This window comes from Patagioenas fasciata, chromosome 2 (genome assembly GCF_037038585.1).
Source record: "Patagioenas fasciata isolate bPatFas1 chromosome 2, bPatFas1.hap1, whole genome shotgun sequence".
Lineage (NCBI taxonomy): Eukaryota > Metazoa > Chordata > Aves > Columbiformes > Columbidae > Patagioenas > Patagioenas fasciata.
The window spans coordinates 71,263,165-71,281,536 of record NC_092521.1 but is presented as its reverse complement, the minus strand read 5'-3'; the positions used below and the strand labels follow the sequence as shown (position 1 = coordinate 71,281,536).

The 18,372-nt window shown below is 38.9% G+C and overlaps 1 protein-coding gene across 13 annotated transcripts in view; it reads left to right on the top strand.

Moving 5' to 3' along the window:
- FHOD3 (formin homology 2 domain containing 3) overlaps nucleotides 1-18,372 on the top strand; it is a 386,693-nt gene that overhangs the window by 347,544 nt on the left and 20,777 nt on the right. For 9 of the 13 annotated variants that reach the window (XM_071804400.1, XM_071804399.1, XM_071804395.1 and 6 more), the window contains 5 exons: nucleotides 5,257-5,447; nucleotides 7,162-7,354; nucleotides 12,457-12,480; nucleotides 15,143-15,314; nucleotides 17,613-17,774. In XM_071804400.1, the coding sequence (XP_071660501.1) occupies nucleotides 5,257-5,447; nucleotides 7,162-7,354; nucleotides 12,457-12,480; nucleotides 15,143-15,314; nucleotides 17,613-17,774 (742 nt within the window). The remainder of the gene's footprint in view (nucleotides 1-5,256; nucleotides 5,448-7,161; nucleotides 7,355-12,456; nucleotides 12,481-15,142; nucleotides 15,315-17,612; nucleotides 17,775-18,372) is intronic. The other 4 variants (XM_065831130.2, XM_065831129.2, XM_071804397.1 and 1 more) reach the window with 1 other exon arrangement.

Genomic DNA, 18,372 nt, shown 5'->3' with positions numbered 1-18,372 from the left:
ATTATGTATATCTTTCTATGGTGTGCGATAAAATATTGTGAATTTAAGACAACATTTGTCATTGTGAAAGCATCCCTTTTCTATTTAATGCACCTTGTGGATAGAATAAAAATGCAGAGATTCAGGTCTTCCTTAGAAAATATCTGGATTTCATATGTTCACCATTAAAAGAAAAAAGCTGTAGCAATAAACAATAAATATAGTATCAAGCAATAGAAAACTTATACAAGGATACTGAGGCTACACGAGTTTCCATGGCCTACAAACAAGTTATTCACTGGCCTTCAGAACAAAACTTTGGATAATTTATAGTGATTTTTTAAAAGAAGCAGAAACCTCAGCTTCACCAGTTTCCCTTCATTTATTTCTTTTCTGGGTTTTTCTACTTCAGTCCAGTTGTGACATTTTTACCGTGTTCAAGGACTGAATGTAAATACAGAGAGCAGGAAATGTCAGTGTAATCAGGTGCAGCATCTGTGATTTTAGGACAGTTCAGTACTCCCAGTAGCAGTGGAGCTTAGGCCAGAGACAGGAGGAGATTTAGCTGGAAGAGGAAACGTGTGTAAAGTACTTTCCAGCTGAGGGAATGCTGAAGAAAAATGACCTCTTATCTCACAGCAGCTACAGCTGTTTGTTGTGCATGACAATGCATACCTTGAATTGTATATGCTGCCCTAGGGGATATATAGCGGAAGGCACTGTAGATTTGAGCCAATACGCTTAATCCCCAATGTTGCCTGAGGGCAGCCCCTTCTCTCTCTCCCAACAAATTATAGGAGTCCAATTCCTGTGTTGCCATGAGATATTTGTGATCACACAGAGAAATAACATCCCAACCAAAGACCAGAAAGCCTCCTTGTTACGTGTCCTGCATGAATGACTAGGGCATGGTCTCGTATTGCATGAATTAAAAAGTTTTAAACTTGTGTATGCAGCAGGTGATATTGGATGTATGGCATGGAGTTGAACTTGAAAAAATAACAGCACTTTTGAAGAACTGGTGTTCATGGAACCTGCATGGGCAGGGAAGTGCAAACACTGAGACATTTGATGGTGGTGGTAGTTTTTTGAGTCAGGTGAAACCCAGAGAGAACAGAAGTCATTTGGGCTGCAGGTGTATCGTGTTGTATTGAATTCTCAGCCCAACAAAGTAAGAAAGCTAGTAGAATTCTTTTTTGTGGTATTGTTTATGGCAAACTCATCTGTTACTATGGTAGCAAGCAATAAATAATGATACAAAGGGATTAAAATGAGTGCTGGCATTGCTAGCATGTGGTTGGAAGGTTTTATTCTTGGTCTGAGTGTTATTTGTGCAAAATATGGTGGTGTGTTAAATTGCAAAATAGATTATTTCTTTTTTTAAGTTGCCCATTAGTGAGTTATGGCAATTGTTTCCTGAATACAGGTGACCCTGCAGGGCTTGTGTCATATAAACTAGTCTTTAAATCCTATTTGGATGGACTGTCTCTGGCTATTCCACCCTAATGCAACAGTGTCTACAAAGACACTTCTCAGAAGACTGAACAGTAGCCCTAGCAAGAGATTTCACGGACAAATAACAATTAGTTGTATTTTTCAGCTACTGTGCTTGTGAATGGAGAGGAATCTGGCAGGAGAAAGGGGAAAAATACCAAATATATCCCAGGAGCATTTACAAAGTTGCTTTTCCTAAATTGATTTACAAATGCAAATAAACATTACACCATGTCTGAAAGAAAAGTAACTCTTTCTTACATAAGAGCCTAAGATCACTCATTTTTTTGCCTGGGGGAAAAAAAAAATATTTATTTTTTAAGTTTTAGCAGAAGGTAACAGTAAGCAGGGCCAGCAAGCTGCATGTCTTTTGCACATACGTGCACTGAGCTGAGGAGGAAGAATGTGTGTTTCCACCTTCCTCCAAAACCTGGGATTGGTGCATCTTTCCCTTCAAGAGAGAAAGAATGAATGAAAGAAAGGAATAGTATCTTTCTACTGTTATGCAACATTAATTCTTTTAATAATGTGTTGGAAATAAATAAATGAAAAGGTGTGATCCTTCTTCCCTTGGGAATGCTCTGTGGTCTGGCAGGGATGTGGTATGGTATTATATAGGCCTTTTCATGTTTCCTTTATGCGTATTAGGTTAATTGTCATTTTTACTTCACACGAGTTTTTATTCTCCTTACCATGCAACAGCATGTCCCTATGATCATTTCTCATCATTGCTGTTATAACACTTTCAGTGTTAGAAGACGTCCTAAACAGAACAACAATAAAATACGCTCCCCCCCCCCCAAAAAAAAAAAGGAAAGGTAATTACAAAGATGTTGGTAAACAATGTGACTACTTTTGAACATTTGTGCACAGATATTGATCTAGGTTTGGACCACTGTGCTCATCTTTCATTGTCAGTTACCTCAATTAAAGCGAGGCTGAACTGTTTCTTTTCAGAAGGATCTGAATTTTACTTACATTTTTCACTGATGCAATTACCTGCTGTTTTATGACACAGATGTGCATATAACGGAGAGGCTTGTTGACCGCGTGGTCATTGGACTGCTGCTGGTTAGAATACAGTAAAAGCTTCTTCATGTCTATGATGCATTTGGCTTCACTGTGAAGAGAGAAGATCTGAGGATGTCAACTTGTCAGTTGGATCTGGTGTTCATAATTAAGGGAATTAGTAGCTGTCTGCCTTGGTTAATGCTCCAACAACTTTGCAAGGCTTAGAAAATGTAAGAGTTCACAGAATAAGAGCATCTTACTTCAGCAGCATTTTGGCGTATTTTAGCAGTTAATAATACATACTGCTATTTCAGATAGCTGTGGAAAGCCAGTCCGTGTGAGGGCCGATACCTACAGTTAACATACACTGATAACTGGACATTATATTCCACTAGCCTAGAAAACAACACCACCTGGATCCTGTGTACAGGTGTCTGCAGTTGCAGGAGAGCCCAGTTAGAAGATCAGTACTCAGTGGATCTTTTGCTTTACTGTGCTATGAGGTTTATGGACAATTTCTTATCTGAACATGAGCACTGAAGAAAAAAAGGGGGATGGCAGAGGAAATAAAGAGGGGCAGCGTATGTAAATGAAGGAGAGAGGAGATACAGTGAGGATAACTGTGCTTGTCACCTTATGCTGTTTCCCATGGGGGAGCATCACATTAGTGCTATTGCTGTTACGAGAAAAAGGCGCTCGGCCGGGGGAAGCTTGTTTTCTGTGATTTGAAGTGTCATACAGGTATTACTCTAAAGCTACAAAATATCAAATGTTTTGATACATTTAGTAGCAGAGTCCAAATATTTTTGACTTGAGAATTTTCACTCTCAGCTGTTCCAGCCTAAATGTTTACATCCTACTGCAGTGAGATTAGTAGCAAAAAATCTTGCCAGCAGGGTGTTTGGTTGCTTGTGTTTTTTAGAAAGATCTGCAGACTTAGCTTTGTTACCTGGTGCTCTGTTGGGAGGCAGTTTCTATACCTTGGATAAAGGAAAGGGATCCTGTATTGTATGTCAAGTATGAAAAAAGCCTCGCTTAACTCCTTGCGTGTAAGATCTAAAGCAGACTGAAATGCGATGGATTCTGTGCCTACCTGCAAAATTTGCTCCAGTGGAAAAGCACTTCACGAACTATCAGATAGGGTGCATGTTTGTCTCTGAAAAATTTTGACTTTTAGTATTTTGTATGCGAATACTTTCCTGTGTGTTCCTTCCTGTCCACAAAATAGTGACCAGGAGTAGTTACATTTACACAGTCCTAAAATTACATTCAGCCCTTTGAAAGCAACCGTGAGGCTGATGTGGCCTCCAATGAAAATGAGTTTGACAGCCCTGAGATGGTTACCATCTAGGAGAGTAGCAATGTGTTTATCATCAACAGTGAAAATACTGACCTGGAAAAGGTATTTTTTTATCTTTTAGCATACGCATTGACATGGATATAAGGAAAACAAAAACCCCACAGCTGCTCCACATGCAGGGCTCTTCTGAATAGCAGAATGGATCAAAGAATGTTTATATTTCCTTGTGAAGAGGAAAAATACATCACTTTATAAATAACAGCAAAAACAAATCAAATCAATACCAGGAGCTTTTTAATAATAATGCATTTCTCATGGCTGTCCTCAGTATAGGTCTCAGCAGTGGGTGAGACCTAAAAAGAGTGAACTAAAACCTCTCCCTGACACTGATTTTTGTTTATCCTTAAGGAATTAACTAGAGTACCAGACTGTGACATCCTGTAACGCTGACACATTTGGAATCTGGGGGCTAAGTCTGTATTATATAGCTTGACTTCATCTGCATTGTGAAGTGGTATTATGAAATAAATTTTTCCTTTCTTCAGAATTCAAGAACGTGTTGGGTAGATTTACTTTTTTCATCTGTCATGTGCTGTGGCTGGGTCATTAATGCACTTCAGTTGTTAGCAACGCATCCTGAATGTCTTCTGTAGACTATTGCAGTCTGAACACCTTTTTTGGTTGATGAATTAAGGAGAAGCTCTCTCTCACCTTCCGTGGAATGTGTTGGCTTCCATCCTGATGAATGTTACTGTAGGATGCAGTCATTTATTTTAACTGTGTTGACTTTCAAAGCTATTATATGATCTTGTTACAAGCCAGCAAATTCGTACTGTATTTCAAGGGATGAAAGTTAGTGCTGAGATCACTAAATAGCACTTACTTTCAATAGAGCTCTAAAAAATTCTTGCCCGTGAATTTTGTGATTAGAAGTAGATCATCTATTAAGAAGTCAGTGCAGGGGTAGGGAATAGATCCAAGTGCTTCCTAAATTGGAGAAGTGTTGGCTGGGTGCAACAGTGAGCAGTAAACAGGGCATAAAAAGCTATGAGTAGTGGAGAAAAGGATTAAAAAAAAGAAAAAAAATAGAAAGTTTTGTATTACCTCAGACATAACTGAGTCATACAGTTGCTTGGTGCAGGCATGAAGTTATTAGCAAAGGAAAAAACACATCACAATGTTTTATTGTCTCTTCTTTAGATGTTAGGCCTCCAAGACTAAAACCAAATATCGATGTATATGGGTATTTATTTGTTTTCAGTTTTCCTTACTAACATTGCATGTCTAGATGAAACAAGACAGAGAAAGCTTTTACTTAATTATTTAGCAGTAATTAATAATGTGAGCCAATGTTGTGCTGCCACAACATTAACCCTTTCTTATACATGCACTGCATTGTTCAGATATCCAAGGATACTACCTCAGTGTTTTCACTTGAAGTGTTACATTTTCTTTTCCTTTGTTTTTTTCAGGTTGACTTTGAACAACTCCAGGAAAACTTGTGTCAGATGGAAAGACGATGCAAAGCATCGTGGGATCACCTTAAAGCTATTGCAAAGCATGAAATGAAGCCATCTCTAAAGCAAAAAATGTCCGAGTTCCTTAAAGACTGTGCAGAAAGAATCATAATCCTGAAGATTGTTCACAGAAGAATAATTAACAGGTACAAAATTAGTTTGGTGGCAGCAATATCTTGCTAATAAATGACTTACTGAAATTATACATTATGACATCATAAATATGTATTTTAGAAGTGTTTAATCCACATTCCAGCAAGCAATGCTATCAGGATGTATGTGATACATACTTTGTTATAAACACCATTTAAGAAAAATCCCCACTCCAGAAAGCTTCTGTATTTCTGATTTAAAGAAGTAAGGATCCAGAATCCATTTATTCTCAGTGTGCAATAACTGGGTCTTTTAACTCGGGATCCCCAAAAGCTAGCAACTTCATGGTTAAGTTGGTATATTTCCTGTACTTCCCTGAATTTGAGAGGGGTTGGCTTATTCTCTGACAAACAAAAACAGGCTGTAGCAAAAAAAAAAAAATGAAGTTGTAATGACAAATTTGTCGTATGCAGAAGTTGTAATGAGTCTTGTACAGCGAGTTCTTCTATAGGCAGCACCACTCCTGTTTGCAAGATCTGCAACTATGTGTTTTATGCTTACGCAGCAGTAGACAGAATTCAGATTTCTCTTCTTAGGACTTGCCATTGGGTTTAGTTTCATCTAATGGAGTTAACACAAATTGCAGTTCTTTCAAATGTACATATCCATGATAATTCTGCAATATACCTGAGCTTATTTTCTTTTTTCACATTGACAAATGTAGCTTAAGTCATCTGAGTAATTTATCTATGTTCCTGTTTATTAATGAAAGCTTAAGAGATTTTCCAGCTTGCGACTAATTTCCAAATTGCTGGCATCAAAATTAGGATCTGGATTCCAAATGATCCCAAATTTGTGGATATACACTTGAGAAGTTTATTCAGCTCTTATTTTGTTTTCATAACAACCTGGTTTTTATGCCATAAGTGATCAGAAATCCTAATTGCAGTGGAAGGGAAGTGAATTCACTGGTTTCCTGTTTTATTTACCATATGCATTGTACAAATAAGAAAAATATTAACTTTTTCCTATTATGTCCTGCAACATCTAGAATAGTTCTCAAAAAATGTATCCATGTACATGCATCTTTTTAAGATTAGGAAGACTATCATCAGGGATGCAGATGCATTTAAAAGGAATTCCCACACATTGTTAAACATTTAGTGTGCTGTTGTAAATCATGCAATATAGAAACAATAGTAAAAGCCACAAATAGTGTGAAAGTTTTGAATGCCACAGAAGCAGTAAAACAGCAAATTTAGAGTATCCCAAACTAAAGTACTTGGTAGATAATATAATTTTATGGTTAGTTTTGTGAACCAGAAATTCTTTCCTTCTTGTGTTTTCTAGCCTGTAAATCTTCTTGTCTAGACTTTCCCCAACATCCTAACAGCCTCTTTGAAGTTGCTTTATACACATAAATAGAATTGAAACTTAATAAATATTTTTTCTAGAACCGAAATGAAATTGGTCATTCACATGTCAAATTAGTCATATAAAGTAGATGGAGTTCCATAAACATCTTATCTCCTGCATGAGCCTGGGAAAGTGGACTGGGATGAAGTTATCATGGACAAGGCTCCCATGGTTTTAATTATAAAACATGCCAATGTTATGCAAAGCATCCCTGAAAAATCTGTAGCACAAGTGATATGATGGGAGCTAATAAAGTAATAAATGCATTCACTGAAATGTTGGTTTTTTTCCCCCCAGAAACCATCATTAAGGATTTTTTCCCTTTGCTTCTATGAACTCATTATTTTCCAGGTTTCACTCATTTTTGTTATTTATGGGCCATCCTCCCTATGCAATACGTGAAGTCAACATCAATAAGTTCTGCAAAATTATTAGTGAATTTGCTCTGGAATACCGCACCACCAGGGAACGAGTTCTGCAGCAAAAACAGAAACGAGCTAACCACAGGGAAAGAAACAAGACCAGAGGGAAAATGATAACAGATGTAAGTGGCAAAATGTATCTCCCACAACATGGATTTTTAAAACTTTCTTTCATTGAATGTCATATGTAAAGTGTTGTTACTCTTTATTCGTAGGAGGTTCTTCTACTGTAAGTTATGAACTCTGTTCTCTTAGGAGACAAAACTTGTAGGTCCTTGAATGAGTGTATTTTTTGCTTCATGCCAATTTACAGAATGAGAACAAACTGAAATTAAACGTCCAAAAAGAGCATTTCTGTGTGTTGCACAGACAGTGCCTAAAATATCTAGAAGACACCAGGAACTATGTGTACCTGATCAGACAAGAACATGAAAAAAGGAAAAAAACTAGAAATTAGGCTCCTAACTGAGGATGTGATTTAAACGATCAACCATTGTAGCTGCCTAAGTGATTACAAATGAATTTAAATTGATTTTTTTCCTCCATCTTTGAATATCCTAATATACAGTGTTTAATCTCAGTGTTTTATCTACTTATATATATATATCTATGCATGCACATGCACAGCAATTTTCCTCTTAGCATTAAACCACAGAACAGCCAATTTTAATGGAACAGACTACTTTGGGGTTCTGAAAGAATGGACAAATTTATCTTCACAAAAGATGTTACCCTGTGACCTTTTTGACTGCATACTGATAAAATAAATTAAAACAAGATTAGTTTTCTCAGCATAGTATGATTTAAAATTCACTTGATTTTTTTTTAATCTTCATTTTTTCTTTAGGTTGATGTAGTTTGACTCAATCCAAATAAAGTTTTAAGAAGTGCCAGTACTTAATAAAAATTTCCAGCTGTCTCAGTATCCAAATCTGGAGTCTCGATTAGATGCAAGTGGTTCACTGCATATGAAGCTACCCCTGCCTTTGGCATGAAAAGCCATAAGCTGATTACAGTTTTATGGCTCAGGCAACATAGGTCAAAATATACATATAAATCTATGTGTTGAGACCGATATAAATTGAGATTGTATTTAAGTCATCGACTCACAATCATTTGTAGATCTTTCCTGGCAATATCCTCTTTAAATCTGGAAATCTGCCCCATCTAGAGAAAATGGTGAACCTGTATTATTATCTCAAAAGATTTTGCTTTTGGTTTAGCCTCAGGTTAAGGATGAGGCTCTGATTTTATGTGAAGGATATAATATAGTCATAAAAATTTTGAAAACTACCACTGGAGAACTGAGATCACTCTCTTCACTTGCTTCTCAGTTTTTCTGCCATATTCTAGAAAAGAGAAAAGCTAGCGTTAACCAAAGAGACTGGTAAATTACAATTTTCATTTCCTCAGATAGCTTCAGTAGTTTTGACTAGTTTAAGCGATACTGAGATGTGATGGAGCTCGTTTTCCTACTGTATGATGTAGTGTTTCCTGCTATGTGATGTAGTGTTTGTTTCTGCCCAGCCATGGCAGGGCTGAGAAAGCTTTGCTGTGTCCTGTTCCTCCAGGAAAACTGAGGGGAGAAGGAAATCTGATCACCAGCAGCCAGGTTCAGGAAGCAGAGAAAAGGGACCCTTTCAAACCAGAGAAAGGCTCAGGGCTGACAGCTAGTAAGTGATGAGCAGAGCCAGAGACAATGGCTGTTTTCTGAAAAATACAGGAAAAGAAGCAGCTAGACCTTCCCCAGAAAAACTATTCTTGGAAGGAGATGTCTGTTCAGCTCAAGATAGTGTTGAGATTTTACAACAATTAAATGCCACCTAAATGTTAGTATTCCACCCAAAAATACCTTTGAGGTCCAGAGAAGGGGAGCATTTTTACCTGTCACTAATTTATAATTATGTAATGGTTCTATTAGCTTAAAGAAAAAAAAAAAAAAAAGAAAGACGTTCTTTAAAACTCCCCTTCTTTAAGGAAGTTATTCATGCGGCCATATGGTTATTTCAGGACTTACTAAATCTCTTTAACTGTAGCCCAGTAATATGGTCTCGTTTACCATTCATTTGATTGCAGTACATGGTAAAACAGAATTAAAGCTGCACCAGACTATTTATCACAGCTTGCTTTGACAACTTCAAAGTCAGATCTACCTCAAAACAAGTTTCCAAATCAGCAGGATGAAAGATATTTATGTGTGAAGAATGATGAAAAAGGGGAGTTTTATTGTAGTGTTGTGTTGGCTGCGGCTTGTATCTGGTTTTGATTTTCTTAGTGTTTTGTGTTTGAAGGCATTGGAAAGGGAAGAGATATCAGTAATGCGTTGACGGTATGTTCAACTAGTTTCTAAACACTGATAGAAGAAAGTTTAGATCTTGACATTGGAAAGAAAGTCTTTCTACAAAGTAATTCTAATAAGTAGTAGTCATGTGGAATTTTAATTTCTGCTTTTGGTGACCTAGAAGGATTGTGTGGTTATTTGATATTTACCTGCCTGTCCTTTTGAAAGTTTCCTGAGGATCTCATTTCTGTCACCTTACATTGCTTTTAGGCAGAAGAAGGATTTTAGCAAAAATGGGAAAGGCGTAAGCCAGAATCATCCCAGTTCTTAATGAGAAGGCACATATCTCTTAAAGCTTGGTCTCCCCTGCAGATTTGGAAGGCAGCGGGGTGCTGGCTCTTTGCTTGGAGAGAATCTGCTGGCTCTTTGCATGGAGAACTTGCATCAGTTTCAACAACTGCTCATGTGGAGCAGGGCTGAGAAACACGATGAGGAGTATTTCTTTCAACCTTTTACCGCAAAGCTCTTTGTATGTTCTTTAATAGCTGAAGCGAACTGGGCACTGTCAGTTTAAATCTCAGTGAATGTTGTCTGCATGAGAGAGAGAGAGGGAGAAAGATGTGGAGGATGGAAAAAATAGGATAAGAACAGTGAGTTGCCACAGTTTCATAGGGAAAACTGCCTAGTCTCTGTAACCTTATATCTGACTTTAGCCAGTGATAGCAGTCATTCATTTCAGGCACACTAAAAATAACAAGTAAGCAAAATAGAGAAGAAATGCAACTATAGATACAACTCTGAGCTTTTAAATTATTTTTAATAGTAGATAATGTAAGCATCTGTCTTCCAGATTTATGAAGCTCTGCTTCTCATGATACTTAAGAGTTCCATTTCCAAAATTGCTATGTAATAGAAATTATATTTTGAAACAGCAAATCCACCACATAGAAATGCTAGCCTAAAGGGAAAATGGGAGGTGGAGAGAGAGCAATGGAAGGAGAGAAATCTCAGATTGTCCTGCAATACCCAATAATAGATGACAGAAGAATCAAGCAGCCTTTTTTTTTTTTTTTTCCTCTTAAAATCAACATCTTGTACCTGCAGGAGGTATTCAGTACAACAGTAGTCTTCCAGTGCTTTTTGGTAATATTAAATGTGAAAAAATCAAACAGAGAGGAGTACATTGCCCTTAAAGTATGTCCAGAGCAAATGACTTTTAGGTTGATTAAATGGACAGGAAGGTCAGCAGCTGGGACTTTCCCTTTAAAAATCTAACCTGAAATAAAGTAATAATATAATACTTCTTTTTTTGGAGCACACTCTTTGCAATGTGTGTGCTCTGCTCTTTCACCTTTCCCCAAGTGCTTTTTGCATAGTGTAGCTTAATTTGCTCTCCTCCTAGTTTTTATTTATTATATAGATGTACTTATGGATTAGGATAGGAGCATGTTCTTTCTTCCCATTTTTCTCCTTTCTGTTTCTTATTCATGCCAAAAAGTGAAGAGTGGCCTTCTTCAGAACGATTGCTTTATGGCGTGACTCCCTGCACCACAAGGGATGGAAAAAACAAATGGATCTTTTCATAATGTAAAGGGAACATACCTGCCGAGGTCCCTCTGCAAAATATCTGCCTGTGTTTCTGTCAGTGCCACTGTGTCCAAAGAAAAATAAGCATCTCACTCTTTGAATAAAACATACCCTTAAAAAGTAATGTTAAAGTGCTGCTCAGTACTCTCACAGCTAATCTTCTTATGGAGATTGTGCTGAAACTAAGCTGAGGGCCAAAGTAAATTGGGCTTTTGTTTTTAATGATGAATGTTTCTGGAACAGAACATATCAATCCCAGACAAAAATCATAACTGAGATGGAGATAAGGTCAAAAATATGTATTAGTAACACTAGGGAGGGGAATAGCATTGGTGGAATGCTTCTAAAAAACAAAACAAAACCCACAAATTAAAAAAAATGCATCGAATTTCTGGGCTATGTTTACACTTTATAAGGAATCAAACTGAAAATTATGGAAACAAGCAGCCCAGATACTTGAGAAACTTGTGTTTTACTTTGGGAGCCTTCCATGTGGGGCATCTTGCAACCCGATGAAGAAATCCCCAGTCATTTGGGAACACAACTCTAAAGAGTTTGCTAATTCCCTATATGTCCCCAAATCTAAGAACACACCATATGCCACAATATTTTGATATGCCCATTGCATTTAATGTAGTGTAAATGTCGAGATAGTTTTACACGCCTGCTGTCACAGGGGGTGAAAACCCTGATGACAAAGAATAATTGCATCTCTCTGATTTCCCGGATCTGATATCAGGCAGCTGCTGAAGAACTTGAATCATTTATTATTAAGCATTTATTCAAAGACTACTTAGCATTTGAGTGCTCTGTTAAATTGGAAGTTGCAAAGCTCCTGCTTAAAAAAAAAAAAAAAAAAAGAGAAAGAAAGAATTAAAAAAAGCTCTTAAGCATAGAGAAAAGGAATTGCCAAGAAGCCGACCACACCACTGGAAGAAGGAGCGTCCAGGACCTCCCTGTGCTGAACAGAGCTGGGAAAATGAGTGGGACTCCTTCCTAGTGCTCTCAGTTTCTGCAGGGCAGTTTCAGGGGCAAGCAACCATGTGACTCAAGGAAGAGAAATAGGATGGGTTCAGGGGTAGATTCAGTTCAGAATTTCTCTAAGAAGAATCAGGAAAAGTTTATATACCCTACTGACAGTGACAGTCTGTTCTGCATACAGTTAACTGAAGAAAAAAAATAGCAAGCTGATCGTCTAAGGAATGGACTCCTTATATATTTTGTATTTTTATATCATCCTATAATTGCATAAATAGTACCATGGTTGCCTCTTACTCTGTCGTGGTTTGACCTTACTGTCTTTCCTAAATCTTGCTGTTTGTCCTTCTCCACCCTGTTTTTTGTTTCCGGTGGCAGACTGATGAAGAGGAGGATGCTGAGGTATGGTTCTCTGAAAGAGCATGTCATTCCCATGTCCCCTGTGTGCTGTGACATCTAATTTCTAACTCAGATAGTGTGGACTGCTCAACTCCATCTGCTCAACTGGAAATATGAACCATGACATTTTACTCATAGCTTTTTGGCTCAATCATAAGAATGCATTTTTACAGTCAGCTTTAACCATATGCATACCTGCCCTCTTGAATAAGGATATCCTGACCTGAGGCCTTAATAATTTTAAGTTTCCTCATTGCTTTTCCTTAATGTCTGTTTACTAAACTGCAAAGTATCCCCACTACCCAAAAACATCAGTGATTGGAATGTTATCGGCATCATCAGTTATCTTTGACTATGGATTATCATGAAAATTTCATACTCATTATTAAGCTATGTAAGTCCAAATAGTATTAATTTATAGAGTTCAAAAGCATCAGGATATAGGGATGCAAAGCAGATTGTAATGGTTCTCCTCACTGTATGAACTGGGAATAAGATAGTTCAGTCACTGTACAGGTGAGCCATGGAGTAGTTCTTGTATTTGTCACGAAGTGCTCCTAAAGGTGATATTGAAAATGAATGAAGAAGTGAATAAATAAGTTCAGAACTATAATGTGCTAGCTATATTCATAATAAAATACTGTTTTGGTTTGAGGAGCATCTATTGTGCAATGCATTTTTTGTTCAGCATTAGAGCTTTCTTCAATTTGCTGAACATAAACAATGTGGCTTAATGCTCAGTTTCATAATGGCAGTCATTTGCTCAAGAATCTGGGGTTTGGGCATTAATCTACAGCCACATCTGAAAATTAAGGAAGTGAGATAAAACTTATGGCTACAGAGCTTCTCCCTCAGTGATGATTTTTGCTGTATAGCGTGGGGTGCAGAAAGCAAATTACATGAATTAGCCTGTTTATACCAACATTTAACTAACCTGTGTGAATAGCAACTAACAGTTATGTGAAGACTTTATCCTTTATTTTTTTTCTGAGATGGTACTGATTAGCTTTACAACCCGTTGTGTGTAAGAGAGTATTCTTAATGCAAAAATGGCATGCACTTCCATAGAATTTTCTCTTTAATGGTTTTCTATCTTTAATTTCTGTCTTTAATTTCACTTGTTAAAATTTAGCACTTGTATACTTTCCACAGCAAAATGTTGCAAGCTAATATTTTAACAAGAAAACAAAGAAAACAAACTTCTCACTATCAAAAATAAATCTCACACTGGTATATTTAGCTCACTGCCTTGTAGGGATTATTGTTTTGCTACTCACTTAACTTGCTATCCTACCCCGAAAAGTCATTATGTTAAAATAGAATCATCCTGTCATTGATTTCCAGATTAAATATTTTCAATTTTTTTTGTCAAGTCTTGACAGCCCTGGGGACTTAATCAAACCTCTGAAAGTAGGACCTAATATTTTCTTCCAATTTACCGTTCTCTGACTGAAAGGCTCTGCAGGATTGCATCCCTTTAACTGACTGGCTTGATACCATCAAGTGAATAATTAATGTTGTTTATTATGCAAAGGGAGAAGGGAATGCAGCACACCTTCTTTCATCTGTGCTGGTCAGAGTAAGAAAGATTAAAAGGAAAAAGGAAATGATTTTCAGTTTCTTATGCTAGGCTGATAAGACTGAGAATACCAAGGGGTATTATTATCTGTTGATGCCTGTTTGCTGTTGACGGAGCTGATATTTTCTGCAGCCAGGAGTGTATTTTAAATGTACTTCAACCTTTCTGTAGATAAGAGCAGAAGAGTGAATACCAACATCTCAGCCCTTTGTAGGCAGAGGCTGGGCATGGAGAGCAGCCCAGCAACACAAGCTCTTCTCCTTAGAAAGTATCAGTTTCTGCTGTTTTCATCTGTTTCTAGATGGCTGTTTTCAGCAACCGATGGAGCTGCTGCATACACGTGCTGTGCGTGCCCAGCTGAAGTGGCTGCTGTTGTTCACGTAGTCCTGGTGACAGGGAAATCACGGGGGGGCTGGGGAAGCAGCGGGCAGATTCCTAAATCTCTTGTAAGGTTTTGTTTGTTCCTCTGACTGCTGACTGCAATTTTTGTGTTTTGGCCATGAAATAATTTGGCTGGGTGTTTTGGGACCGGGGATTTTTTCAGCATTACTGGTAATGTGTTTTAAGGTTACTTGTAGGTATTTGTGTTTTAGAGCAATTTGAGAGTTCTCTAGGCAGAAAGGCAAGAGACAAAGGTCTGTCTTCCTAGACGGATCTTCCCATTTTGCCTTGCTACTTAAAGGTGATTTTACAGGAAAAAAAAGCAGTTTCTGAATTGTGTCAGGTTCCATGCTGTCCCCCCAAGGTGTCATACCTGACCCCAGATCAGGCCCAGCCTGGGTCAAACATTTCAAAGCAAGTCTTTTACCTTATACTCTCAGACAGAAGGTCAAAATTATAAAGCTCAAGCTAATGCATCTGGTTTTCCTCTGATTGTGTCTGCTCCCTGCCATTACCCTGTTTCCAGTTTATTTCTGCTCAGGGGGCATGTGCTGGGAGAGAGACAACTGTTCTCTGTTTCTTTTGGGAACAGCTGCACTCCAGTGCCCAGGAGGACACTTTTCTCCTTGCAATTCACGTTCGAGACTCTGGCCTATTCTCTGTACTATTTTGTATTAAAACAACAAATCCGTTTTCCTCCCACAGTCTGGCAAGTTCTCCAGCAGCTCGCCCCCCTGCCAGAGCCAGCCCCAGGGGCTGCAGTACGCTGAGGATGCTGCCGAGCACGAGAACATGAAGGCCGTGCTGAAGACCTCCTCCATCGGCGGGGAAAGCACCACAGCGCTCGGGGTCCGCACTCGAAGCCGGGCCAGCCGAGGTAAGTGCCAGCAGTTTCCTTTTGGCTACCTTTCTTGTGGTGCGGTAGCCACGCACCAGCCCAAATGCAGGTCATGGCCCTGTTGCATAGTGCCTGTGGGCAGAAAGGGTTGAAGGGGAAGGAGACAACCCCAGTGGTGTTTCCATGCTGGAAGTAGTGATTTGAGGCATGGGCATGTAGAAGAATTTGCCTGAAGTTTTAACATGTGGATCACAGCCAAAGCCTGCAGAAATTCTCACCTCTCCCCACACCATGAATGTGGCTGCCCACCGACACCCCAATTTTTATGCTTATTCTAATAATGAAAGCAAAATGGGGCATCCAGGGAACCCATGATGGGGATTTCTTTTTATTTTCAATAGAAGCAAGTGGAATGTAGCAATTCAAACTGAAGTTAAAGGGTCTTGCAGCATTTTAGGAATGATTGGGGAGAGAAAAATGGATACGAAAAAGATTAATCTTCAAACCACCTCTTCGATAAACTGCAAAGGTAGTGGATTAAGGAGAGCCTAGGAGCATAAAAATCTCCTGTGGACAGCCATGCATGTCCTTGCTGTCTCGACAGATACCTCTTTCTCTGAGGTCCACAGTGCTTTGCTGTTTCCAAGTGTCAGCACAGGTGATTGCTGAAAGCTGACAGGGAGGAAATTAAAACCTGCCCCAATCTGCCAATTCTAACACCTGATACTCTGACGGAAGAGGTCACTGGTACAACTATTCTTGGCCATGAAACAGCCTTGTTTTTTGTCCAAGACATGATTCGCTGGTGCATCTCTTCATTTAAGCAGCCACTAAACCACTTCCTTCATGGCTAAATCATTTTACAGACACTTGGGTTCACCAGTTTATTTTCTTTCATCTTCCCCTCACCCACTCCCATGCATGTGATACGTGCAAGGTGGTTTTGGAGTACACGTGATGCACCAATTCAAGTCCTCAGTTTTCTGTTCTGGTATTTCTTTTTCCTCACACCTCGATATCTTACACTTTCTTGATTCATTTTTTATACCACTGATAGCACATCCCAAGCATCCACTACTAGGTCTGTGTGTGTGTGGTTTATTAAGGCCTGAAACCATTATCCTATCTAATCTAGAAGTTCCACAGCTCCAATTTAAGAAACAAGTCAACTAACTAAATACAAAGATGAAATAATTCAATCTGTACTGCAACAAGCTGAATAGCTGAAGTAATCCAGTAAATGCTAATGAGCAGTGTGTCATGAGAATGGTACTCACCTTGTGCTCCCCTTCAGGGAACAGCAGAGGCAGAGGATGAGTGAGCCAGACAAAGGTTTGTCAGGAGCACTGTCATAATACGGCATCTCTTTTTGAGAGCCAAGATAGAAGCAGAAGAGCAAAGTGCTAATCAGAGCTCCTGTTTATTGGCACTGGGGACATGATATGAGTAGCTTCCCCGGTGTATTTTGATCTGCTTGCAGTTCTACCACACCCGCTCTTTTGCAAAGCTTACTCTCAATGTTCACACTGCACACTAGCCTTTAAATTATTTAAGAACAAAAAGCACATGGAATAGTAGTCTGTAGTGGAGGAACCCAAGGATGTGTCTGACACAGCTCTGTGAAGTAAGGAATGCTAGAGTCTTGGGTTCAGAGACATGGCTCACTTGTTTGTTTGTGGTTTTAACCAAAATTGCTTATTGAGCTTTACAGCTTGCCAGTGACTCTTACTTTTCTGCTCATAACAGAGAGGACACAGTTGTGCCAGATTTTTAACATACAGATTTTTGATGAGAAGGTGAATTCTTAATTGTGAAAGGGACAACTAGACATGTTGAACCACATGTTTTTCCCTTTTCACGTCTTCTTTGCACTAGGCTCCGATACAGATGCTTAGAAATTGGTTGTTTCTCTCTTTTGGTTCAAAGGACCTGTCTTGCTGATTTGCACAAGTTTCTAACATGTACCATGACTTATAGTCTCTGTGTAATAGGAGCAGAAGGAAACATGGTCACACAAGACTCCTGCAATCCTTGGCTCATAGACAGTCTCTAGCAGATATTTGCCAATTGTATGGTCAAGGATAAGACTCTGAGGCTGAAGGGAATAGAAAGTTATAATTGCATTTGAGCTCTCATGTCTCTGCTGATACAGCAAAGAGTCTAGGGTATTATTTAGAAATATTCTCCATTAGGCAGAATCTTCTACTTTGGTCACTTTGAAGCAGCAATGACTGAACTGCCTCTTGTAATTCCCAAAAAAAGCTCAAATGCAAAACCAAAGTGACGCAAGAGATTTCTGTCTCCTTGTGCCTCAGTTCATTTGCTGGACTTTTCCAGGTCGTGTCGGCTCGTGGAACGCTGGCAACGATGATTCACCTAATGCAACAGATGATGCAGCAGATGAGATCATGGATCGCATTGTAAAGTCCGCCACCCAAGTGCCAAGCCAGCGAGTGGTGCCTAGAGAGAGGAAGCGATCACGAGCTAATAGGAAGTCATGTGAGTATATGGCTATTAAATTTCTCAAAATCAGGAAATGTGCAAATATTTATGCATATTGGTGTAGGAACCAGGCCTTTAGAATACAGACATGAATTGTTACTTCACGGAATTCATAGCATTGGGACTCCTATCCTATGAGGACAGGCTGAGAAGGTTGGGATAGTTCAGCCTGGAGAAGAGAAGGCTCTGGGGAGACCTTTTTGTCACCTTTCCATACTTAAAAGGGGCCTATAAGAAAGATGGGGAGAGAATTTTAGCAGAACCTCTTGCGAGAGGACAAGGAGTAATGGTTTTAAACTAAAAGAGGGGAGGTTCAGGCTAGACATGAGGAAGAAATTTTTTACAATGAGGGTGATGAAACACTGGCTCAGGTTGCCCAGAGAGGTGCTAGATGCCCCATCCCTGCAGACATTCCAGGCCAGGCTGGATGGGGCTCTGAGCAACCTGATCTAGTTGAAGATGTCCCTGCTCATTGCAGGGGGTTGAACTAGATAAGCTTTGAAGGTTCCTTCCAACCCAAACTATTCTATGCCTCTATGATTGATTCCTAGTAGCTTCAGTGTATACTTATGATTGGTGTATATTCCTTAGTATT